The sequence below is a fragment of the Hydra viridissima genome, unplaced genomic scaffold, assembly GCF_058129835.1.
Source record: "Hydra viridissima isolate aposymbiotic clone 2 unplaced genomic scaffold, HvirCarnegie_v1 scaffold_14, whole genome shotgun sequence".
Classification (NCBI taxonomy): domain Eukaryota; kingdom Metazoa; phylum Cnidaria; class Hydrozoa; order Anthoathecata; family Hydridae; genus Hydra; species Hydra viridissima.
In genome coordinates, this window is record NW_028324313.1 from 5215672 (window position 1) to 5242500 (window position 26829).

At 31.3% G+C, this 26829-nt stretch overlaps 1 protein-coding gene, 1 long non-coding RNA gene and 2 pseudogenes across 9 annotated transcripts; all 4 read left to right on the forward strand.

Moving 5' to 3' along the window:
- Positions 1–11858: 11858 nt before the first annotated feature.
- LOC149878998 (uncharacterized) lies at positions 11859–18015 on the forward strand. Its single transcript, XR_016446739.1, has 3 exons — positions 11859–12194; positions 17486–17701; positions 17907–18015. It is a non-coding gene; the product is annotated as an uncharacterized LOC149878998 (long non-coding RNA).
- A 2025-nt stretch (positions 18016–20040) lies between these two features.
- Positions 20041–26158, forward strand: LOC145182699 (uncharacterized). 8 transcript variants are annotated; one of them, XM_090072019.1, is made up of 10 exons: positions 20041–21734; positions 22834–23063; positions 23823–23934; positions 24034–24194; positions 24338–24376; positions 24746–24838; positions 24967–25062; positions 25306–25502; positions 25643–25832; positions 25984–26158. In XM_090072019.1, the coding sequence occupies exons 2-10, from the start codon at positions 22994–22996 to the stop codon at positions 26112–26114; spliced, it is 1089 nt and encodes a 362-aa protein (XP_089928145.1). In that variant the 5' UTR covers positions 20041–21734; positions 22834–22993; the 3' UTR covers positions 26115–26158. The 8 variants fall into 8 exon arrangements, with proteins under 8 accessions (XP_089928145.1, XP_089928148.1, XP_089928152.1 ...); XM_090072022.1 differs by having other exon boundaries at positions 20044–21734; positions 24034–24128; XM_090072026.1 differs by having other exon boundaries at positions 20281–21734; positions 24039–24194.
- LOC149878999 (uncharacterized) lies at positions 20168–22291 on the forward strand (annotated as a pseudogene).
- On the forward strand, positions 23159–23804 carry LOC149879000 (uncharacterized; annotated as a pseudogene).
- Positions 26159–26829: the final 671 nt, after the last annotated feature.

Below are 26829 nucleotides of genomic sequence, written 5' to 3' on the forward strand. Positions count from 1 at the left end.
CATCCCAAAGTCTTGGATATGTAAAAATTATCAAATATAATTGGACCAAAATTGTTTGATCATCACTGCAGTTGAGGTGACATCTGATTAAACCAATGTTTAATGGTTTAGAGCTCAAATCCAACTGAACCTTAGGTTCAGTTTGATTTTGATCCTAATTATTGATAAACCAAGTTTAAGAAAAGTTGGAAACCATAATGTTTAATACTCATGCATGAGTTTTTAACTAGTTTGTGTTCAGTTAAGTGGCATCTCCAAAAAAGAATGGTTTTAAGTAGACAACAAAGAAAACTCCACATAGTTTGATTGCTTAATGAACAAAAAAAGGTTAATAACAATAATTTTGTTAGTTACGATCTAGGTTACAATATATATATATATATATATATATTTACAATATATATATATATATATATATATATATATATATATATATATGTGTGTGTGTGTATATATACGTGTATATATATATATATATGTATACATATATATACATATATATATATATATATATATATATATATATATTTATAAATGCGTGTGTATATATATATGTGTATATATAAATATATGTATGTATATATATATACATATATATATATATACATACATATATTTATATATACACATATAGTATATATATATATACATACATATATTTATATATACACAAAATTATTGTGATATGTGTATGTATATATATATATATATATATATATATATATATATATATATATATATATATATATATATTATAAATTAGCAAAAATACTTATCTAATTTTTTCTTTGACAGCTTGTTTTACCATCAGTAGGTTCATCAGGAAGTCTGATGAACCTAGTGATGGTGAAAGATAAGTTTATAAATATATAAGATTAATATATAACATGTTAACTAATGATTAATTTGTTAACCTTCCTGATTACTTATTGATGGTGAAACAAGTTGTGGAATAAAAAATTAGATAAGTGTTTTTACTAATTTATTACTGCTCTGCTCTTTAAGACCATTGAGCACTCTATTTATAGAATACACTAACATAGTTTATATATATATATATATATATATATATATATATATATATATATATATATATATATATATATACACAGGGTGTCTGCCAATATTATAAGTTGGATTTCCCTAGCTTTTCCCTGATATTTACCTATTTCTCGTTTAGAAAAATGCTCTTCAACTGCAAAAATATAAACAATAATACAACCCACATTAAATATATCAAGAGAAGTTCATAACACTATCTGCCAAATAAACTTTTAGATTACGTGAACTATATACAACTTATTTAAGTTATATAAGTTTGATAAAGACTCATCTTTCCTGATTTTTCTAAAATTTATCCTAATTTCTCTGATAATCCCCTGATTTTTTTGAAGATATCCGAATTCCCTGGCATTTCCCTGATTTCGCAGACATCCTGTATATATTTATATGCAGATCTTGTGTATAAAGACCACTTAGCAACATTGCAACATAACATAACAAGAATTTAATTTGATCTAAAGTTATTAGTCACAACAACAAGGCTAAATAAAATTGACAAATTATGTATGATGAATTTAGCAATTAGTATGTAACATAACAATGTTTTGTTATATATGCTATATTATTATTGACAATAACATATGTTATTTTTAACATATTTATCTTAACTAAAACTACTTGATTACTCACAAACTTAATCAAGTTATGATCAAAGTTTTGTGTTTAAATAATCGCTATTAATAAATGTTTAAATAATCGCTATTATTTAAAAAATTGTAGAATTTTATAAAAAACTTCAAATATTTAAAGAAACACCACCAAAAATTTATGCACCCGAAAAACGCAGATAGTCCAAAAATGTATCTGGCAAAAATGCAGATAGTCCAATTTTGTTTTACGCGGAGATTGCAGATTAGGGATATGACTTTTTAATTTTTTTTCAAATAAAATGTTTCCTGTATCATAAATCGATGAACTTTTACCTAAAATCATGAAAAAAGGCCCAAATAGCTTTCTGCAACAAAAAAAGGTCACCCCCAAAATAAAAATTTGATTTACCATTTTTATACATTCATTTTTGACCGATGTTTTAATCTTAAGCTTAATTCTCAGCTTAATTCTCAGTGTTGCTAATGTGAGCTCAGTGTTGATAATGTGAATAGTTCTATGAAGTACTCTGCGTGTAACTGAGCTAATAAGGAACTACTGTAGCGAACTAAAGACGCTGTAAGTGTACGAAGTATAAGTAGTTGTAGCATTATCGTTAGGATACGGACTGGATTATCGAACTGTTATCAACATTGACTGGATTATCGAACTATAATTGGATTACTATACAGTTAAAGTATTTTATTAATTAAACGACTTTATTAAACGGATATTTACGCTCAGCTATCCGTAAAGTCGTAACAATATTATATGATGTCTCACAAGAAAAGTCATACCACAGTAACAAAGAACAAGAAGACTTGGACTAAAAATTTGGTGAGATTTCAAGAGTCACACAGAAGAAGAGGAAGCGTGGCTGTAGAAGAACATTCACTCGATGAAAAATCCAGAATACCACTTCAATTGCAGATCGTAGGAAGATACCAGTTTCTCGGAGCATATGTTAAAGGAAGAAAAGAACGAATAGACCAAATTTCTAAGGAAATTACAAAATTGTGGGACAATAAACTGAATTTTCCACATGTGTCTGATCAAGTGATAAGAGCAAAGCTTATGAAGGTGCTGAAGGTCTATGATGAATGTGTCAAGCGTGGAAAATATGATGTTCTCAATGCATTATTTGACATCACGAAAGTGAATGGCCAGTGGTTATCCTCGGAAGATAAACGTCTATACCACCTACAAAAAGAAAGTAAAGGACAGGTGGGGTACTCAACAGGACAAGTGGCAAGTAAAGAAACCATTCACCCTTCCAAGAGAAGGAAAGTCCAGTCTGGAACAGCAATACCTTCCACATCACAAGTCCTGTCTACCACAGACAGTGGTACTGAATCTGAAAACTGCAAAAGTAAGAGTGAAGATGATGAAGACGACGACGGTGATAAAGACGATGATGAGGACACTCAGAAAAAAACTAGAAAGCACTACAAAAGTAAATTTGCTGTAAGTATGGTTACATCAAGTGGAGTTTCCACAAAGAAAGCTGCTAAAATATGCAATGTATTATCACAACAAGGTATTGATATTCCAACTCCAAGTCAATCAGCAATTTACAAGTCCACATTCAAAGAGGCAGGTAAATTAAAAAAAGAAATGATACAACAACTTAAAATGGAACAGTGGTCCTTACACTTTGACGGCAAACGAATAGATGATAAGGAATATCAGGTAGTTGTACTTCAGAATGAAAGAACTGACGTGAAACTTGATGCACTGCGTTTAAAAGATGGCAAAGCTGAAACTGTTGCTGAAAAAATTGCCAAACTTATTGATGAATACAATTTGTGGAATTCAATTAAGATGATCATTACTGATACAACAAACGTCAATACTGGGAAGAGAAATGGAGTTGTTGTGAAGTTGCAACGTATGTTTAAATTAAAGGGTGTCACAATACCACAATTTATCGGTTGTCAGCATCACGTACTAGACAGGATTCTCCGTCTGGTGATGGACGAAGAACTTGGGGATGATACCAAATCTCCAAACATTGAATACCCATTTGTGTCTGAACTGTTGAATAAGTATGATGAACTGAAGGATAAGTTTGTGAATGGAACTGTAGAAATTCTTGATAAATCAGGGTGGAGAGACGATATGAAGTTTTTGTACCATTTAACAAGAGTGTTTAGGTTCTATGAAGAACAAAGAAACTTCCCTCTGATTCACTTTCAGAACATTCCTAATATGAGCAATGCCAGATGGAACTCAAGAGCCATTCTCGCCATTCTGGCGTTCATTCTTATGCCTGAAGCGAGAAAGAATTTGGAGAAGGTTTGCAGGTTCATTTCATATGAGTGGGCAGAACATTGGTTTAGTAGTCAAAAGTACAATGACAATGACTTCAAGAATTTATCTGATGTATTGAAGCCTTACAAAAAGGCATTGCAGTCATTCAAAAATCACTGGAAGAAAGAGCCATCCGTCATCGACATACCACGAAGTAATCAGATAGCTGAACGTGCAATCAAGGTGATGCAAGACCTGTATGCTTCCTGCAGAAAGAAAGACAAACTGCAACTTCGATTCATTCTAAGTAATAAGCGCTAGACTCTTTATGAGACGTGAGCATCATGTGACCCCTGTACTAAACACAGTAGGCCTATAGACACAGACAGTTATGTATATTGTTGTACTAGACGCTTTGATACTGTTAATTTTGTAATACATGTATAATTATATATCACATAATGTTTTTTGTTATATCACAGTACATGTTGCATAAATAAATAAAATAACAACAGGAGTATGACTCTTACAACATCTTCAGCCTTTAATATTCATTTACTGTACAAAAGTGTACCTATTGAAAATTCGATTTTTTGGTTTTGGGGTGACCTTTTTTCAAAATATGTCAAAATGAAACATCTATTCGTTCTTTTTACATAAAAGTTCATTGAATTACGATACAGGCCTAGTAGGTTGCAAAAAAGTCATATCCCTATTGCAGATATGCCAATTTTGTTTTTGGCGGAGATTGCAGATATGCCAAATTTGTTTTCCGCGGAGATTGCAGATAGTCCGATTTTGCGCGGAGCCATCGATATGGGATTTCCCGTCAAAAACCCAGACTGACAGAATCAAGATGGGACCCATGTGGGATACCCAGATGGGTCCCAGTATTTTCCCCAGTTGGTTCCCATCTGGGACCCAGTTGAAATGGTTAACTGGGAAAATGCAATTATCCATGAAAACGTATAATTACCTTTGCTGAATCAAAGAATCAGCTTCTGTTGGAAACTTTATGTACTGATATCTTTTGTTAGCAATTTGAATTGAAATGTTTTTAACCACTTGTCAAACAGTTGGCTGATTAACTTTAGCTCCTCCTATTACTCTCTAAAAACTTCCAGCTCTCCTATTACTCTCTAAAAGAGTTTATTTATTGTTACTTAAGTATATTATCATTTGTTGGTATAAAATGATGTTATTTAAAAACATAATATAAAATCTACAATAAGAATGTACCATTTTCTGATACCATTTCTCGAACATATACTCACATGGAATGAACCAGTAGCATAAAACCGAAATGCAATAGCCAGTTGTTGTACAGATAATAGAGGGCACCCTCAATTGTTAAAGTTGTTGTTAATAATGTCATTAGCTAATGTTAAAAAGGTTTCTTTGGAAAATCTATATCGTTGTAATTCTATATCGTTGTAAACTTCTAAAGGATTGACTCTGTCAATAATAAACCTTGATATGTGATTTGGCATATTTCTTCTTCTTCTTCTTCTTCTTATAAAATTCAGCTCATACCGATTCATTATTAAACGTTTTAAAACAAATTTTTTTTAATACTTCATATTATTGTAACTACTTTTCATGAACTCTCTTTTACTCCTTTTACATTTATCACTTCTTTCTGGAACTGTTTGTAACTAAATGGAATTTACTTTTATACTGTATCACACAAACCTGCCTTAATCAGCAGCCTTGTGGAATTGGCATATTAGAATACAATTAGGCAACAAAGCTGTTTATTATCTTAAAAAGTGTAAGATAGTTGTTAGGATTTTATAATGCTATGACGTTCGACATTTCAAAATGCTAATAAGCATTTCTAATTGCACCATAACATGACATATTGGATCATTACATACGAGTTGCAGGATGTTTTAAAAGACAAACGTTTTCACAATGTTGGTATGCACCCAGTGAGAAAGGTAGTAAAGGTCCGTTAGCGGCGCGCCGACGCTGGTTAAATATAGATGGGCCAATAGCGGGCCTTGCATGGCGCAACAACGTCGGCATACCAAGAGTGGACCTCATGCTAATTTGAGCTGGAAAGCCGACGGCGGCTTGCCCACAGCTAACTTATAGCAAACCATTAGCGGCTGCCCGACGTTGGAAAACAAACGGTGAACCAGCGTCGGACCGCAAAATGTTACCATGCGTTTTAAAAACCCACCAGTTGATTAATCAAGAAATAGTAAGAAAGAAATTAAAATAAGTAAGAAAGTAATTCTTTTCTTACGAAACGATGAAGAAATCTTATGGTTAAGCTGTGTCAAGAACATTAGAGTATATGTTCAATTTTAACTTTCAATTTTATCATAACTTAAAATTGAAATTAGTACACTATGTTACAAAGTTGTAAATACGTTGCCAAGAATTTTATTTTGACACTGATAAAATGTAATCGCACTTCTGTGAGAAAGTGTACTATATGAATATATATATATATATATATATATATATATATATATATATATATATATATATATATATATATATATATATATATATATATATATAATATATATATATATCTATATATATATATATATATGGCGCTACTGCAGTTTCTTTCCCCCCCCCCCCCCTTTTTTTTTTTATGATTGATTCTGATCACTGATCTCAAAATATAACTGGATAGCGTATACGAAATAATTTTTTGAAGCCAGTTTCTTAATTTTCATATTACCATTCCTTAATTCCGCCTCCCAAGATGGCGGCAGAATTAAGGAACGGTGATATGAAAATTAAGAAACTGATGATAATCAAGTTTTATATCTTGAGTTCAAATATTGATAAATATATAATTTTCTAATAAAAATCTAGTTTTTTTGTTTAACATAAGATTTTTTTCATAAAAATAACGGAATATTACATATTTACATAAATTTCAAATATAAATATTTTTTTATTTAACAAAACATATTCTTACAATAAGTTGCTCTATATTAACTTTCTGTTTTTCGTTTTTTAGAATAAATATGATAAAATAAAAATTCTCAGTAAAACTAAGTACAAATTTTAATTTTAATTTGCTTAAATTTGGTTTGTTTAATAAAAGTAAAGAAAAAGTATTTGTTTGCTTGTGCAGAAATCTCAAGTTTCAAATAGTTAGCATTTGTTATATAATTTATGTACCTTTTAGTTCTTAACTACCCAATGCTGTGTGCTAGAAGGTTAATAACACAACAGCATGGTAGGCAGCTGATTTTATTTTTAAGATAAAATGTTTTTTAGGCATTAGTTCATCAGATAGGCACTAAAAAATTATAAATGCTGCATGAACTATTAACTGAGCGCTGTGATTACACACAACTCAGAGGTTCCTTCTAGAGTTATTATATATATATATCATATCATATCATAAAAATATTTTTGATTGGTTTTTGAATAGGATAAGTTTTGTTAATTGATTCCTAAGCTTTTTTCCAGTTATTTTGGCAGTTTGTTTTTTACCCAGGTGATAAAGATATATTTTTGCATAGTTTTGTATATGTTTAATCAGTGCAAATAAATGGTTATCAGTTATAGCTGAGTCAAACATATGAGAAGTTTGTTCATTAAATAGTTTTGAGTAATCAACTGATCTCAAAACAGCACTAGAAATGGCATTTTGAATTCTTATTTCATTTGGAAGGTTGCCATTTATTGAGGCAAGCAACCTATGGAAACATCTTTCAGCTTCTTCGCATATGATAGCAACACTTTTGGTTGGTTTAATTAAACCTCCTCTGTCTTTGAATTTTAAAAAGCTGGTTTGTTCGAAATGATAAGAAAGTACTGATGCATTCCAACATTTAATGCAGATGGTTTATTGTAAATTTACATAGCATAAGTTTTTTGATAAGATACATAATGTTGATAATGTTTGATAATATACAAAACATATGTTATCAAAACATTCCCTTAATGATTTGTTTTGAATAATAAGTTAAAAACAATTGACTCAATTATTGAGAGCTGAAATATTACAATGAATAATATATAAGTAAAATAACATATTAAAAAATAATATTTTGTACTTAATATTTTTATTAAATACTATATCCATTAATTACATATATGTATTAAATAATCCTAGAAGGAACCCCTGAGTTGTGTGTACTCACAGCTTCAGCTAATAGTTCATGCAACATGTACATATCTGGTATCTTGCTACAAAAATTGAAAATATAAAATTTGTCAAAATTGTAAATAGACACCACTGCCGCTTACCATACAGTCATGTTATCAAACTTCTTGCACATTGCATTGGGTAACTAAGAACTAAAAGGTACATATATTATGCATAAATATTATTTAATCGTAAAGTAAATATTTAATCGAAAGTATTGAATATTTTGTACCTTAGTATCAAAATAATTATTTTAATTGTCTGATTTTTTTAGAAATCATTTCATTTCTTTAAAGTCATTAAAACTTTATTTCATAGTCTAGTTTTTCTTTCAAAACTCTATTTATTTTCTTTAATATTTCTGTAAAAAGCCTTATAAAATGTACATCGATCATCGCTAGGAGCTCCGATCGCCGCCATCTTGGGAGGCCAATTTTGGCTTCAATTTTTTTTGAAAAAGGCAATTGAATACGCTATCCAGTTAGAGTAGGTACAAACAGCGGGGCGGGGCGGGGCGGATCAGCTGAGCGGATCATTCAAGTGACACGGCACTTTTAATAGTTAAATTTCTGCAAACGAATTCAAACTGAACAAATATATTTCTAAATTATTTTATGATGACTTTTTAATAAATGGCTGTGCCAGTTTTGATAGGTTCCATAAAGCACCTTAAAATAGAGGTTATTGCAAATCTTATCGCCAAGAGCAATAATGAAGATAGAACAACCAAAGGTGGGCACCCGATAATTTTTTCTTAATCCGATAATCGATAGTCCGATAGTTTATTTTCTTAATCCGATAATCGATAGTCCGATAATTTTCCAGATTCACCGGTCCGATAATCGATAGTCCGATAGTTCAAAAAAAAGACCAGTCCGATAATTTTAAGTCCGATAATTTAAGTCCGATAATCTTACTTAAAAAAATTAATTGATGAAATTATCTCTTCTCTTGAAAGATCTTGTGTATTAATGTTAAAAAATTCCAGAATAAAAAAATTTCCTCTGAGGTTTTTTTTTAACATGTTGACCTCCAAAATGCATGTTCCGATCATAATTATCTCAAAATATCAAAAACATAAATAACTAAATGCATGTTATAGTTTATCTTGTCACCCAAAGCAGTATGCCATGGTGGTATATAGAAAAATTGCTGTCCAGCATATAAAAAAAATAACCACAAAAATTTTTGCATTAGAAAATTTCGACAAAAAAGAGAATGGTAATTTTTCCAAAAAATTTTAGAAAGTTGTAAAAAGAAAACGTACAAAAAATTTATTTTAAGAAAGCAAGGGAAGGTTACCCTTGATAAAAACAAGTTTTTCAAAGTTATTGGCTGTCAGGTTCGACCGCTTAGGCCTCAAGATATCTGAACCACTACTGAACAGCCTCTCCACAGCTGCGGAGGAGGGGAGGGGGTGTTGTACTTGAGGAACATATCCAACCAGGCAACTCTGTGGAGCAGGGGAACTGGTCATAAGAGACACGTAGTTTACTGTTCACTCTGATTCTGTTCCACTCATCGTAAGCTTTTTCAATGTCCTCCTCAAGGACACCCTTTCTTGCCAACAGATCGTCGTCGTCCCTCATGTACTTGAAGGGGTCCTCCTCATCTTCTTTCTGCATCTGGCCAGTCTCTCCACCAGTCTCTTCTCCAGGGCTGGCCCTGATCACCATCTGTCTGACAATTTGCCTCTTGATGTCACCTTTCAAGGCTGGGTTAAGATACCCAACCACACTTAGCTTGAAATGGGGGTGGAGGGCAGTGGCCACTTGAAGGTCCTTATCCTCAAATATCTTCTCAAACCTCCCCTTCAAGGCCACACGTGGATTTTGAGGGTTCTCCAGCAGGTATGTTATCAACGCCTGCCCCTCAACAATGCTGTTATCCCTCCTCAAGCCTGCTACTTGGTCCTTCATCAGCTTAATAGTAGGCAGGAGAATGCCCATATAGGCATTCACTTCAGACTGCAGGGTGTCCAGGCATGTTGCAACCGGTTTCATTATCTTGCAGTACTGAGCGAGCAGGTCCTTATCAGTAATGTACAAATAAGGCAAGCTTTGCTTAAGCATTACAGCATTCAGCTTTTCCATCATATCTCGGTCCTCCAACACCTCAAGCAGAGCAGCACAGGAATCGTAGTATGAGTTCCAGCGTGTCACCCCTGGTGTCTGAAGCTTTTTACCGATGGCCTCCTTTATCTGATTGGCCGCCACTGTCCTCCTGTTCTGACAATTCCACAATGCCTGTGCCTTCCCATCTGTCTTAGTGAAGGGAGCCCTGGTCCTGCTGGTTCCGCTGTTATGGGCAATCTGGTTGTCCCCCTGACTGGATATGTCAGTCCTGGCTAAAGAAGCGACATTTTCCTGTATTAACGGGCTGACTTCCCGGCTGGTAGTGCCTTCACAGATTTGCTCTTCATCACTTAGGCTCATGGCGCTAGAAGGCCGCCTTGTAGAAGGGATAAAAAATCTGTCCATTTTAATAATAGCAGACTTAACTGCTGTTAAAAGCACAAAGACACTCAGACTCTTCTGATGATACTCAGAACGATGAAATGAATGCAGCAAGGACCCAGCGAGAGCGGAGTTACTATTATAAATTGTTCAAATTACGCGCCACCTGTCCAAGAATGCCGCGGAAGGCTGTCTAAATGTCGTCTTTTTCGTGAAAAATACCCCAATTTTGAAATGCAAAATATTAAATATATGAACATTTTAAAAAATAGAAGTCAGATAGTTTTGAGTCTGTCCGATAGTTTAGTCCGATAGTTTTGAGTCGGTCCGATAATTTAGTTCGATAGTTTAAAAAAAAATTTTATTACGATAATTTTTCTTTGATCCGATAATTATCGCTTTATCGGAAGTTCAACTTTGCCGGTCCGATAATCGATAGTCCGATAGTTAGGTTAGTCCGATAATCGATAATTTTTTCTTAATCCGATAATTATCGATTATCGATTATCGGAACTTTTATCGGAAGTGCCCACCTTTGAGAACAACTACACTCAACAATCCTAAGGCAGGCGAAGTTAATGTCGTACAAGTGAATCATGGAAAAGGTTAGGCAGCAATATTTCAGTGCACTTGTATAGTATTTGTACTTTTTAAATATATTTGTATACTAAAATAGTATAATGTAGTAAATAGCATAGTTTTTGGATTATACTAGTAAAAATCAATTACGATGCCTAAAGTAAAGTTAGACTTTAAACACATTTAAAGAAGTTATACCTGTAATCTACAATGTAGACGGTAGCCTACATGTAGTCTACAAGACTGTATATAGCTTTGTTTCTTTTAATATGTTTAAAGTAAAATCTAACATTTCTTAGGCATAGTTTATCCTTTACTTAAGGCTATGCTATAGTAAAGCAAGATATCTTATTAATAAATAAGAAAGGACTTCTAAATGTCATTTAATATTATATTGAATATTTTCAAGATGTCATTTAATATGCAACATTTTTTTGAAGCTAAAAATTGTCTTTCCTATTATAATTTATTTGAAGATTTATTTATTATGGTAAAATGGCTCCATAGCAAACTTACATGCTTGTGTCTATTTTGTATTATGTCAGTGATATGCTATAGAAAATAATCTGCAGATTTTTAAATGACCTTTTTTATACATGCTGTTTAAAAGTATCTGTGTTATGATTTTAAAATGTGAGCACCAATGTGCTTTCATTGTACTTGCTTAAAAACAATCATAAATTATAACAATAGAGTAACTGCTATATTATTAAAAATATTATTATAATTTAGTAGTGGTATATAAAATGTCTATTATTATTATCAGTGGCGTATCTAGGGTGGGGCAGGCAGGGCACGTGCCATGGGCGCCAACCTGAAAGGGGCGCAAAAGAGGCTTGGTTGCGATACAATAAGTGAGAACTATATAAAATAAATTAAGAAATAATATATTATATAAAATAAATTAAGTTTTGAATTATTTCTCAGTGTTAGATCTATTATGCTTTTCAACTGTTCTGCAAAATATTATATTTCTAAAAAATGTGCTAAAAAAAGCGGTTACGAATATGTCAAGGAAATCGACTGTTATTAATAAAAATTGAAGAAAAAAATTAAGATCGATAAAAAAGGGGGGTAAAAAAAAATGTATATTTAGTCTATTTTTTAGTCAAGATATCATTGTTTTAACTAAGGTAAGATTTTAGTCAAATTATTCTGACTCAGCATCAAAAAAAGCAAATTTCATTTTTCTTTTAAAAAGTTGAAGTTTTAACATAATTTCTTTATATAAAAAACAAAAAACAAGCTTTTAACATTTATAAATAAAAAGTTAGATTTAAAGGGGGTGAGCCACCTTAAATAAATCAAAACTGAAATATACACTGGCGCCTGGTATTGCCTGCATGGGCGCCTTCTGAATCACTGGATTCGTCTTCTACAAATATATTCTAAAATATTTTGTTGAGATATGTTAAGGTAATTAAAAAATATATTGCTTTTGTCAATTATATATAGCAAATTCTTAATAATTTTAAAAATAATTAGCTGAGAACCATGAATCGTTCTTTTGAGAAAAAGAAGGAAAGTGGGGCTGCAGGTCGAAAACGACGTTCATTAGAGGCAAAAGAAAAAGAAAAAAGCAGCAAAGTTTTTAAGATGTTTTTTCAAAAATCGAGCACGAGCACGAGCACGACTTCTTCAGATAATCTAGAAATTTCTGCAAGCACAAGGCCTCAAGAAGATACTGGGTCAAGTTCAAGCAAGAAAGAATTAGCTGCGGCATCTATTGATGGCGATGCAGAGAGTTTTAGTTATAATTCCAAAATCCTTGCTACTTCTGAAGAAACAGAAGTTGGGCCTGAGTTTGACAAAGAAATGAAGATTGATGACGTTGAAGATAAAGACTTGATATCCGAAAACGTCCAAATTATTAAATGTCCCATACCTAAAATTATTGTAGAACACGACATCGGATTTCTTATGTTTAGTGAACAAACAGGAAAAGCAATCATAACTGATCCATTGAGAATTGAAATTATTAAACATGGTTTTAAATATTTCCAAAACATCGAAGGTCCTTTTCTGCCGACTAACAATCGTTCTATGAACAAAAGTTGGTTCTTTAAAAAATTAGGAAATGGTCACGGTGAGCAAGTGATGCGTTCATGGTTGGTTTACTCGCCTTCCAAAAAATCTGCCTTTTGTTTTTGCTGTCTTCTTTTTTTAAAATGCGAAAACCAATCTAGTTTGGAACGAGAAAGCGGATTTAATAATTGGAAAGCACCTGAGAGAATAAATGTACATGAAAATTCAAAAAACCACAGACAATGCTTTACCCAATGGAAAGAACTGGAAAGAAATTTATTTTACAATAGAGGAATAATTGATGCAGAACTTCAACAACAAATTCAAAGAGAAAATCAAAAGTGGTGTGATATTTTGAAAAGGCTGTTGCACTGCATCAAATACCTTGCAATCCAAAATTTAGCTTTGCGAGGACACCGAGAATCACTTCAATCAAATGCTAACTCAGGAAATTTACTTGGTTTACTGAAACTAGTTTCCAATTTTGATCCTGTTATTAAAGATCATTTAAAATTTGCGGAGAGCCATCCTGGATCCACAACATATCTTTCTCCCAACATTCAGAACGAGTTCATTCACATCATAGCATCCACTGTTCGTGCTAACTTGCTTGAAAAGATACATAAAGCAAAGTATTATGGGCTAATGTTTGACTCAACTCCAGATTTAGCCCATCGCGAACAAATGTCTGAGGTAGTTAGGCATGTCGAGATCGATTTCGAGAAAACAACAGTATATATAAAAGAATCTTTCCTTGGCTTTATCCAACTCAGCGATAAGGATGCAGCTAGCTTAGCTCAAACAATATTGGAGCAATTAGAAAAAGACGATATGAATGTAGAAAATTGCAGGTCACAATGCTATGACAATGCTGCTGTTATGGCTGGCCACAAGAGTGGTGTGCATCAAATAATAAAGGAAAAAAACAACCTTGCCATATTTGTCAATTGTGACAATCATAGTCTTAATTTGGTAGGCGTACATGCGGCTAAAGAAGAAGTAATGATGGTTACTTTTTTTGGAACCATCAATGAGCTTTACGTTTTTTTCTCAAGATCAACTCAACGATGGCAAAAACTTAAAGATGCTGTGCCTATTACTTTGAAGTCCGATTCCGATACCAGGTGGAGCGCTAAAACAGAATCAGTAAAACCTGTACACACCTATATTGATGAAATAGTGGAAGTTCTTCAGAACTTAATGGTAGACGAAAGCGCGTCAAATGAAACGAAAAGCGATGCAAAGCAGCTTTATAATAGAATTTTAACGTATGACTTTCTCACATTGCTAGGGTTTTGGAACAAGATTCTTGGCCGAATTGACCGTGTTCAAAAGAGGTTGCAGGATCCTAAAATGAACTTTCATAATGCAGCTTTAGATTTGAAATCGCTCCAAGATTATTTCCAAAGTGAGAGAGAAGTTTTAGTTACTGACTCACTAAAAGAAGGAGTTCAAATTTGCAACGAATGGGTTGTTGAATTTGAAAGACGTCAAAGAAGAAAAAAAAGAATGGATGGCGAAATGTATAGAGATGTTGAGTTAACAACAAGAGAAGAAATGAAAAAGGTAATAAAAGGGAATGTCGACCGTCTTTTTAATGAATTGAAAACAAGAAGCGTTCGATTAATGGAAATTGATGAAAAATTTGGATTTCTTCTTGATGTGGAAGGGTTGTGCTTCAATACGGAAATCAATCACTTAAAAGATCAATGTAAAAAATTTGGCGAAGTCTACAGTTCTGATGTGGATGGACGAGAACTGTACGAAGAAATTTTGGGCTGTAGAATGCTGCTTACTAGCCGTAAGGAAAAAATATCAAGTCCCGAGCAACTACTTATGTTTATAGTTGAATATGGAGACGAAAACGTTTTCCTTAATATGCGTATAGCATTGCAAATATTTCTAACAATAGCTGTGTCTGTAGCTAGTTGTGAAAGATCATTCAGTAAACTTAAACTGATTAACTCTTACTTGAGAGCTTCGATGGGCCAAAGCCGTCTCTGTGATCTCGCTTTACTAAGCATAGAGCGAGAAATTACCGAAGAAATTGACTTTGACAATGTTATTAAGAAATTTGCAGCAATTAAAGCTAGAAAAGTAAATTTGTGATGTATGTTACATAAACAAATTGTTTATTTATAATGAATAATAAAGTTTTATTAAAAGTTTGTGTCATCATTTATTAAAAAATTGTAATTAAGCACTTTATGTGGGGGAGGAGGGGCGCGAGATCGGTGTTTGCCCCAGGCGCTATTTACCCTAGGTACGCCACTGATTATTATAATTATAATTTATTAATAGTATATATAATTTAGTAGTAGTATATAAAATATAATTTAGTAGTAGTATATAATGTGAGTTTCTAATTCACTTGCTGTTAACACATAGCTGTGTGAAACTCACTTTGACAACTCACTTTTGATAATGTAGGTATATACTAATAAAAAGAATAAAAAATTTAAACAAAAACTACTTAGAAGACTTAAGACCAAAAGTAATTTTTGTTTAAATTTTTTATACTTTTTATTAGTATTAAAAAATTTTATTACTATTAAAACTCATTAAGTTAATTTTTTTAATGCTAAATATTTGTCTAATTTGTTCTTGAAACTGTTTACATTTGTTGACTTGTGGCAATGTTGGGGTGTTAGCCAGGAATATATTTTATGATAAACAGGAATATATCTATAATCCCGGTTCAAAGCCCTCATGTAACCCAAACTTCTAGCCCTAAAATGGGTATAAAAATGGGTAAAACATATTTTCAAAGTTAAAACTTTTCAAAACTTTTTTATAAAATTAAACTTATAATTTTGCAATGAAAATAAAGTTATAATATTTTTTCTTTTTTTGATAGAGAATTATCTCTAACTCAGATAAGACTAAATTTTTTTTGGGGAATCCTTATTGCAAAAATCTAGATCTTCCTATATTTATGAACTGTAATGTACTGAATGAGTCATCTACCCTTTGACTTCTAGGATCAAATCTTACTTCTGATCTTAACCATCTGCTAAGGTTGTATCTCTTTACCATGCTTGCTACTTTATTACTCCTGATTCTGTTCTTTATCTCTGTAAATCTCTATTAGTTATAGTACCAAAAAAACATAGAACTTACATCAATGAGGACCTCAAAGGTATTATTAATTAGTATGATTAGTCAACAAAAAGTTCAATAACATTGTTGGTTTAACAATAAACACAGATTAATTACTACCTAGGTAACAATAAATTTGTGTTTATTGCTGATAAAAAATTTAGATTAAGGTATTAGTAAACTTTATTATTAATCTTAATTAATTAATATATTGTCAATATCATTATTCAATTTATTTTAGATATTATTACATATATGTTCAACATAAATATTATTTATTAATATGTTATCGTTCTAACTATATTATCAATCTAAATTTATTACTATATCAATCTTAATCATTCCACTAATACATCAAACTTTGCCATGTTTAAATTGACCAATTTGCTTGCTTAATTGTTTATCTTAAAATAAATAAGTTTTATGACAAATGCCCTGATGTTACTATGTAGCTTAACATGAGTGCAGTTTTTGCCCTCATGCTATGCACATTTTGTGACATAAGGGCAGATTCGTAAGATGAGAACATTCTGTGTAACTTAATATTGTTACGCAGGCAAAATATTGTAACATGAGGGCAAAATTCGTAGCGCCAGAGCTAGGCAAATCTTAAAATGAGGCCAACTAAGATTACTACTACTACTATACTAATACTACTACTACTACTACCACTACCACTACCACTACTACTAACCACTACCACTACCACTACTACTAACCACTACTACTACTAAAAAAAAAAGAGGTATTGAATTTTGGAAACTTTAAACCCATTGGGAATTCTACAGTATACTCGGTGCCATTTGGCTAATGATTAGGCTAGCTAACACCCTGAATATGTTCCATAAATTTTCTGTTTTGTTTATAAGGAATTCGTACCTTGGTATAAACTTGGTTTGTTCTCAGCTGTATTTTTTATTATTACCTCTGCATGCTTTGAACTTTGTTTGTTTGCTTATATTTTTGCTCTTTTTACTCAACAATTTTGGTTGTCCTGATTACTGTCACTTAATTTATATGATGTGAAGTTGTTCTCCATGTATAAAGCAATTCCAATAATTCCAGCAATTTCCACCTTTTTGCCTGCCATATCTATTTTTATTTTATACTGTGGAACCTACTAACTATAAAATTGATGAGTTGTTAAATCATGCTCTTTTTAGTTCACACAAAAGTTTAAATTCTCCTTATTTGTTGCCAAGTGATGTTGCATGTAAATATTGTGGTTGTTTATTGTATATGCAATCTATATGTGTGTGTATGTATAAATATATATTATATTTATTTATTTTTTTTTTAGACGATTGGCGGGCAGATGGGTATAGGTGGAAGCAAAATGGGTCCAGTAAAATTCCTCGGACTTTGCCACTTTACACAAAGATCCATTTTGCCACAGTTACACCAACAGGAATTTCAAATGATTTCCAGAAGTTTGTGTACTGTGATCTGAGTCGGACAGATCTTGTTGTTATCCATTACATCTGTAACCACAACCTTGCAGTTTTAGTTCCTCATGGTAAATATATCTTGCATTTTGATAATGGTTTTTGTTTTTCTTTTAAAAGTTTTATGTAAGTTTACTACTAAATAAAACCTACTTTAAATAAAATCTTTTAATAATATATTTAATTAAAATTCATGTTGTGTAGCCCCCTCTCTTTTTCATTCCAAACTTTGCTTTGATTTTTTTTTACATTGTCAAGTAACATTTTGTTTTTAAGCAATAAACATTCACTCTGGCCGATGACAACAGTAGGCGGATTGCCTGATATAAATCGACGGATCACGTTTTTTTTTTGTAGAACAATCATTAAACTTTACAGAGTTTCAAAATATTAGGCGAATCACTTAATATAAATTGGCGGATCACTTTGTTTTTTGGTAGAACTATCATTAAAACTTATAGAGTTAGACTTAAGCAATCAAAATATTAGGCGGATCTCTTGATATAATTTGGCGGATTACGTTGTTTTTTTGTAAAACAATCGTTAAAATTAAAAGAGTTTGATTCAAATAATCAAAATATTAGGCGGATCACTTGATATAAGTTGGGGGATCACCTTGTTTTTATGTAAAACAATCGTTAAAATTAAAGAAGTTTGTTTCAAATAATCAAAATATTAGGCGGATCACTTGATATAAGTTGGCGGATCACCTTGTTTTTTTGTAAAACAATCGTTAAAATTGAAGGAGTCTGATTCAAATAATCAAAATATTAGGCGGATCATTTGATATAAGTTGGCGGATCACCTTGTTTTTTTGAAAAACAATCGTTAAAATTAAAGAAGTTTGTTTCAAATAATCAAAATATTAGGCGGATCATTTGATATAAGTTGGCGGATCACCTTGTTTTTTTGTAAAACAATCATTAAAATTAAAGGAGTTCGATTCAAACAATCATAATATTAGGCGGATCACTTGATACAAATTGGCGGATCACGTTGTTTTTTGAGTTCATAAAATTTATAAAATATTATAAACTTATATACTTTTTTTTGTCGTTTAATAAAATTGTAATATGCAAATTCCTTCTAAATATTATATCGTTAGTGAATTTAAACTATATCTGAATCGTTTTTTTTTAATGAAATATAACTCGCTTTAGTAACGTTTAAATGATCCGCCCCGCCGTTTGTACCGTTTAAACGATCCGCTCCGCCCCGCCGTTTGTACCTACTCATCCAGTTATATTTTGAGATCAGTGATTCTGATAGAGAATTTTATGCTGATTCAGAAAAATATAAAAACATAGACCTGAAAATCAACGGAAAGTGCTATTTTTCTGAATCAGCATACAATTCTCTATCAGAATCAATCATAAAAAAAAGGGGGGGGGGGGTGGTGAAGAAACTGCAGTAGCGCCATATATGTATATATATATATATATATATATATATATATATATATATATATATTCATATTTTTATTATCATATATACATAAATATTATATAACATTATATATATAATGTATATACGTAAAACACATATTAAACAAAAATTACTCTACAGATATATATGTCAAGCTACTGGAGCAAACAGAGAAGACTCCATGCAGATGTTGCAATTATTACTGGCAAGTGTTATAGTCAAAAAAATATGTATGATCTATCTGAGGATGGGAAAATAGTTGATAGTATTTCTAAATCTGCTTTCTTATTTCAACGAGATGAGGCGCTAATCGACTTTCTCTCCCCCCCCCCCCTACTTTTATGATTGATTCTGATAGAAAATTTCATGCTGACTCATAAAAATATAAAAACATAGACCTGAAAATCAACGGAAAGTGCTCTAATTCGAAGTCAAAGTTGTAAAAAATCCCACTAAAAACCCTAATATTCGCCATTTTTTTTCAAAACGCTTTCATTTTTAACGAAAATCAATTACCGTTACATTGCGCAATAAACAGACCTGGTTTCCATAAGACTTAGCATTATTATTTTGAAGTATGGTAACGAAAGTGTTATAGGGAAATGAAATTAATAGAAAATTTCAAGTAAAGTTTGAACGTAGATTTTGAGAATGTAGAAAAATTGATGAATAATTATTATTGTATTGTACGCTGGTTTTTTTTATTAAAAAAAACGGTTTGAAGGTTACATTTTCTAAATTTTACATGTGATAGAACAACTATGAACTGAGTTTCAAAAGTTCTTCTTTTGGGAAAAAAAACTGTTGAATTCTTTTTTAAAATTTATTACAAAAGTACATTACTTACAAAGTAGTTTATTCTCTAATAATCAAAAAACGGCTACTTTCATTGCCACAAAAAATTGCGCAAGATAAACATACTTTAACGACTTTTTTAACGTAAAAACCATGCTATTAATATATTGCTTTTGTCAGCTAAAAGTTCATTAACTTATTATTTTCAAAATGGCGAGTATTAGGGTTTTTAGTGGGATTTTTTACAACTTTGACTTCGAATTAGAGCACTTTCCGTTGATTTTCAGGTCTATGTTTTTATATTTTTATAAATCAGCATGAAATTCTCTATCAGAATCAATCATAAAAGTAGGGGGGGGGGGGGGAGAAAGTCGAGTAGCGCCCGAGACGAAATACCATTTAGTGCAGATACTGCAAACAACTTGGTACTGAGTCCATTAGTTGTTGATACTTTAAAAGATTATAATTGTGACAACTGCAAAGATAAACTTGAAAATAGATATTTAGATGAATCTTTGTATAATAGTAAATGTAAAAAAATTAATGAAACTGAGGTGTTAATAAGTGATTTGGCTTGTTGGTCTGTTAAACATAATATTACGCAATTAGCATTGAAAGAATTGTTAAATGTTTTACAAAAAACTTTTCCTGATTTACCAAAATGTGCTAAAACAGTTCTTCAAACTTCAAAGTTTCCAAATTCGGTCATTGACAATTCATACTGCTATATAGGTATTAACCATGGATTATTGTTAGGAGGACACATTGAGCAATCAGTAGATCAAACATTATCTATTCAAATCAATGTAGATGGACTGCCACTATTTAAAAGCTCAATGATGCAGTTGTGGCCGATTCTGGGATTAGTCGAAATTTTTAATGGCATTCTTCAGTGTAATAAAAAACTATATATAATTGCACTGCACTGTGATAATGGTAAGCCAGAAGATATTGGTGCATTCCTTAAAGATTTTGTTGATGAAGTAAATGAACTAGAAAGTCAAGGATTGATGTTTAATGGGTATCATTATGTTGTTAAAGTTTCAGCAATTATTTGTGATACGCCGGCAAGATCATTTATTAAATGTAATAAAGGTCATAATGCATACAATGGTTGTGATAAATGTGAGCAACATGGTAAATTCATTGGCAGAGTTACATTTCCAGAAATGAACGCAAAATTAAGAACAGATTTGTCATTTGCTACCACGTCTGATGGTAAGCACCATATTATGGTGAGCCCTTTGAATAGAACATCTATTGGTTTGATCTCCCAGGTGCCTCATGATTACATGCATCTTGTATGCCTGGGTGTTATGCGAAAGTTGATATATGCATGGATACAGGGGCCTTTAAATACGCGTCTTGGGCCTCGTGTACTTCAGGAATTATCCGAAAAATTAATTACTCTGAGACCACATGTGTGTTCAGAGTTTTCACGTAAACCGAGATCATTTAAAGAGTTTGAACAGTGGAAAGCATCTGAATTTAGGCAGTTTTTACTGTATACAGGGATGGTCTGTTTGAAAGATGTATTATCAGAACGTCTGTATAACAACTTTATGCTATTATGTGTTGGAATGAGTATTTTGTTGAGTGAATCACTGTGCCACAAATATGCAGATTATGCTCATAAATTACTTGTAACATTTGTTAAAGATGTAGGAAACTTATATTGTCCTGAATTTTTAACTTACAATATGCATGGGCTGATTCATTTAACCCAAGACGCAAAACGGTTTGGTCCTTTGGACAATATTTCAGCGTTTCCTTTTGAGAACCTTTTGCAATACCTAAAAAGATTAGTTTGACAGTCTAATTTACCTTTGCAACTAGTTGTGAGAAGAATTTATGAAAAAAATCTTGCTCAAAAGCTATATAAAGGTGATGCAATTTTGTCAGTAAAACATGAGCTGAAGAAAGAACATTTTGATGGTCCATTGTGTGCAATTTGTAGAATTAATGTTTGTAGTCAGTACAAAGAGCTGTATACTTCTAAGTTTTGTATTAAAGTAGCTTTGGGTGACAGCTGTTTTAGATTAGTATCAGGTGCAATAATTGTTGTGCAAAATATTGCAAGATGTAGTGATGATCAGATTTTTATTATACATAAATCTTTTGAACAAGTTGAAAGCTTCTTTACATATCCATGTAATTCTAAAAATGTAGAAATTTTCACTGTGTCATTGTTAGGAAACAGCTCCTAAAATGCTCATTATCAGAAATAAAATGCAAATATGTACTTTTATCTTATAAACAAAATTTTGTTGCTGTACCTATGCTTCATTTTTAAATATATTCTATATACTATAATTCATTTTAGTGATAATTGTCATATGAATATAATTGCATATGGTTTCTATTAACTTAACAAAATTAGTCTTTAATTTTTCTCCTTAAAAATGATATTACATAGGTGCATTTTGTTCTTTGATTACATAGGTGCATTTTGTTCTTTGATATTACATAGGTGCATTTTGTTCTTTTGCTGTTTTATGATTTTTACTGTACTGAAAGTTACTATTTATTATTTTGTTATGTCTTATTATTATTTTGTTTTTTATTTATGTTTAAATACTTTATTCTTAAGTTTACTCCCAACTGATATCAGTTTAGTACAAACGAGCTAAGTATAGTATGTAATCAACTTGGATTGATATTGGATCAGTGTTTTATTTACTGTTTATATAAGCACAGACTTACATTAGTGGTTTGGCTAGAGTTTTAGTTGCAAAATGTTGTGGTTGTTAACACACTGATATGTATGTGTATGAATGTGTGTATATATTTTTTGCACATCCAAATATATATATATATATATATATATATATATATATATTGTTGATTGTAAAATCAAAGAAAATAAGTAGTATAAGATATAGATTTCATTATACACTTTAATATTTTTAGCAATTTTACCTAAGCAATAATTAACATATTGTTAATAAATATGTCCATTGTATTCAAATATGTTTTATCTCAGGTTTATATCATGGCATTCATTATTGTTGAGTTCCTTGATAACCCTGAAGACCTTGAAGAAACTCGTGAATTGGTATTATTCCTAAGAGTTGACTAAGTTCTGAAGAAGAAGATTGTTGTCAATATCCGCCGTTTTGCTAAAACCAAAAAAAAATAATAACATGGTTAAGAATGAGTTAAAGCCAGACAAAAATTGGCAGGAGCACAGAGTCAGAGTGCTTGGAAAAGCTGGTATATAAGCTTTGTTAAATGTTGTTAATGTAGTGTATGTAAAATGTTATAAATAATAAAACTGTACTATACTTTTTATAATTTAATCTTTTCATATAACCAAGAGTTTCATAAAAGTTCATCATACAAAGAATAGCACATTAGGCTATATATGTAACTTTAAATTTATCTTACCATGTGAGACTAATTTGAGTTCAGCTGTTTCATCTTGTGATCTTGGTGTTGATTGTTATCTTCCTTTATTTCATAAAGTCATATGTTTCAGTATTTACTTTCGTAAGAATTCACCCATTTGTCAGGAAACTAGGTTTGAATCCACAAACTAATCTTTTGTGTGCTTTCATTTAACACCACTTCACCACTTCAATGTTATTTCAGATCAAATATACCAAGCCCTCTTTCTTTATACATTAGCCAATAACATTGTTGTTGGTGACTTAAATGCTCATCACACTGAATGCCTTGGCTCTAGTGTCTGTTGTGATGCTTAGTGTTTATATTATTGATTTTGAACCTTTTGTGTTATGTATATATTTAAAACTCTTGTATCTTTAGATAGTATATTATTGTTAAATAAAGCCTTTATCAAGAGGTTTATGTTTTTATTGGGTTCATCAAAGTGTCATTGACTCTGCAGGCATTAAGCCCTACAACTTTTGTCTTTCTTAATCTCTAACACAAATAGTCAACTTTCCAACTCGCTTTCCAGACAATCCGAATCTTTTACTTTTATTACCCTAGTTGTTTTACTATTTGTAGCAACCTATGAGAGGGCAATTGAAAAAGAGAAAGTTGCAGATATTGAGTCTGATCTCAATCTCACAGAGAACGAGAAAAAAAGCATTGCAAATGCTAGTCGTCTAAGAAAGCGGTATGTGAAACAGAATTTATTTAAGCATATCTATTTTGACATTAACTTTTCAATTATTAAAACTATTTTGTATTTTTTGATATCTACATTTTTTAACAGAGTAGACTATAGTGGATTTGTAGAAAATGACTGTAAATCTGATGATGATGTGAACTTCAAGATAATAGCATCTGTTCTAGAAAGAAGTAGAAAAAGTAAGTTCATAAAAATAGAAACAATCACCACAACTCCAAATGTTCCAGAGTTTCCCAAATTAAAAGGTTAAAGATTTTTCTTTGTACCATTTTTTCCTATTCTTAAAAATTGACTTTATATAAGAATAATAATAAATATAATTATATAAGAAGGCATTAGTTTAAAGTTTAAAGATGTATAAAATCTAACTCTGTCAAAATTTTTTTAGGATTCAGTAAAGATCCATTGGCAGATTTTAACTTAAAAGGTATTATTGATGTCATGGCAAGTTAAAAGTTTCTTTTTAAAGGGTATATATGTATATATATGTGTGTGTATATATATATATATCAACCCTCGGAATTAGAAAAAATGAGGTCAGCAAAAAATATTTGACACAAAGAGATTACCATAACACATAGAGGTTGACAATTTTTTGCGGACCTCAAACACTTTTAGGTCTGTTATTGCTGACCCTAATTCCAAGCGTTGATATATATATACATCAAAATTTCGGTATATTAATAAAACTTTACTTATTATATTACTATTTATATTGTTTGTTTTATTGTTTTATACATATATTTATAAATAAATATAATACCGAAAATATAATTTTTGAGTTGTTTTATTTAAGAATTTTCAGAAGAACCAATAAGTACATTGGCCCAAACTGTGCTGTCTCCAATGCCTTTTTCTCAAAAGCACATTTGTGACACTAACTTGAAAGGTAACTATTTTCATATATATAGAAAAATATATGTTATATTCTTAATGTCTCATTAAATTAATTTTATTTTAGAAGACTAGGGCGTAAACATACAAAGTAAAAAATATTATACAATTGTTTTTTTGTAGGATTTGCCCAAGTTCCATTAATTGATACGCCACATCAATGTTCAATGTTATCAACGAACCCATTACACTTTCCTGTAAGTGATTGCAAATCGAAAGGTAAATATTTAATTCATCAGGTCACTATCTTTAAAACAAGATCATGTCCTAAATAAGAGATTAAACTTATCCTGCATCTTTAGCTGTGGCAAAGGCAACTTACCTAGGATAAGGAAAACCCTGATATAAAACAATCAATTGAATTTTAGGTAGTTTCAGAATAAAAAATATATATAAGTTCAGCATATTAATAAAACTTTACTTATTATATTACTATTTGTATTGTTTGTTGTATTGTTTTAGAAATCATGGATAAGACATTGGTCACTTTATTAATAGAGATGAAAACATCAATTAAAGAATTACAACGTCAATCCGAGTTCAACACCCAGCTACATCAAGCACTGCTTGAAAATAAAAATGAGTACGATGACAGTATGATAGATTTAGATGCATTTGACAGTTTGATAAAGCGAGACAACTCAGTTTTCACCAAACTGGTAAGTGTTTTGATTAAATTCAGCTAATACTTAAATTACTCAGTATCAGTTGTAGTATTATTTATTTTTTAATACTTCTTATTTCATTAATGTAAAGTGACACAATTTAAATTGGGTACGATTAATTTGTTGAATTATAGGTGATTGCTCTTGCCAGCAAAGGTGGTCAAACACTCAGAGAAATTGTAAAAAGGGCCATTAACGCACTATTAACTAACGACCTACAACGAAAATTTAACTGGACAGGAACAGTTGGACAGGCCGGAGATGGAGAAAACGTTTTCACTAAAAGAGCTTTTCGCAAACTTAATTGTTGTTTAGCGCTGCAAAGTAAGTACTTTTTGTGAGTAATGTAGATTTAAATCATCTGAAAAATTAACAAATAAAAAAAAATCTTTTCAGCCTACATTTTCTAATTATGCAAAGAATTTTATTTTTTGATTGATAAAGGCTTTGTTTTGATATAATGTTCTAATTACAGGAGGAATCAGTAAAAATCCACCGACGAGATCAATAACCGAAAGTGAGTTTCAGATTGAAGTCGTTCGTTTTTTACGAGGAGCTGCAGACAGGAATGGTGGAAGAAAAATGAGAGCAGTCAATAGTGTATAGATAAATGTATAGTTTTTTAAACGAAAAAAAAGATGATTGGTTTAGTTGATTGTGTTTATATTGCCTCTATGTTACATAACGAATATTGAAATAATTCTTTTTGCCTTTATTTATTAAAAAAATGACAAAGAACAGCAAAATATACATCATATAAAAATTAAAGAATATATATATGTGTATATATAGCATGAAAAAAAATTTATGAATATATATATATATATATATATATATATATATATATATATATATATATATATATATATATATATATATATATATGGCATAGGCCAGCTAGCGGTCAGATGCTGGCCAGCCAAAGGCGGCTAACCAGCAACAAACCGTTATTCAACCTATATCACTTTGCCGCTAGCGGACCAATGTTGCGCCTATATCGGCATGCTGAATGTGGACCGTCAAATAACCGATGAGCAAGCCGCGCAGGTAACGTTGTGGCTAGCCGACGTCGGACCAGCGTGCGTGCTACAAGAGGTCCGATTGCGGGCCGCATACATCTTGCTCACTGGGCAGTTTTCTCTAACGAATTCATTGACAAATATACTTTCACAATGTAACCTAAATTAATTACGTCAATATACCCAAATAACTACTTTTGCTTGGTAAAAATTCATTTTTTAAATCTGCAAAGGTTGTAATAAGTTATAAAGTAATAGTAAAGTTTTGTTACGCATCAGCAAAATGATAATGGAGGTTTGTT

Excerpts from the sequence above, each read along its gene's own strand:
- LOC145182699 (XM_090072018.1), top strand. The coding sequence starts at position 22,994 with ATGGTTAAGAATGAGTTAAAGCCAGACAAAAATTGGCAGGAGCACAGA. Across the intron at positions 24,195-24,337 it reads AGAGTTTCCCAAATTAAAAG|GATTCAGTAAAGATCCATTG; the intron begins GTTAAAGATTTT and ends AAATTTTTTTAG. Across the intron at positions 24,377-24,745 it reads GGCAGATTTTAACTTAAAAG|AATTTTCAGAAGAACCAATA; the intron begins GTATTATTGATG and ends GTTTTATTTAAG.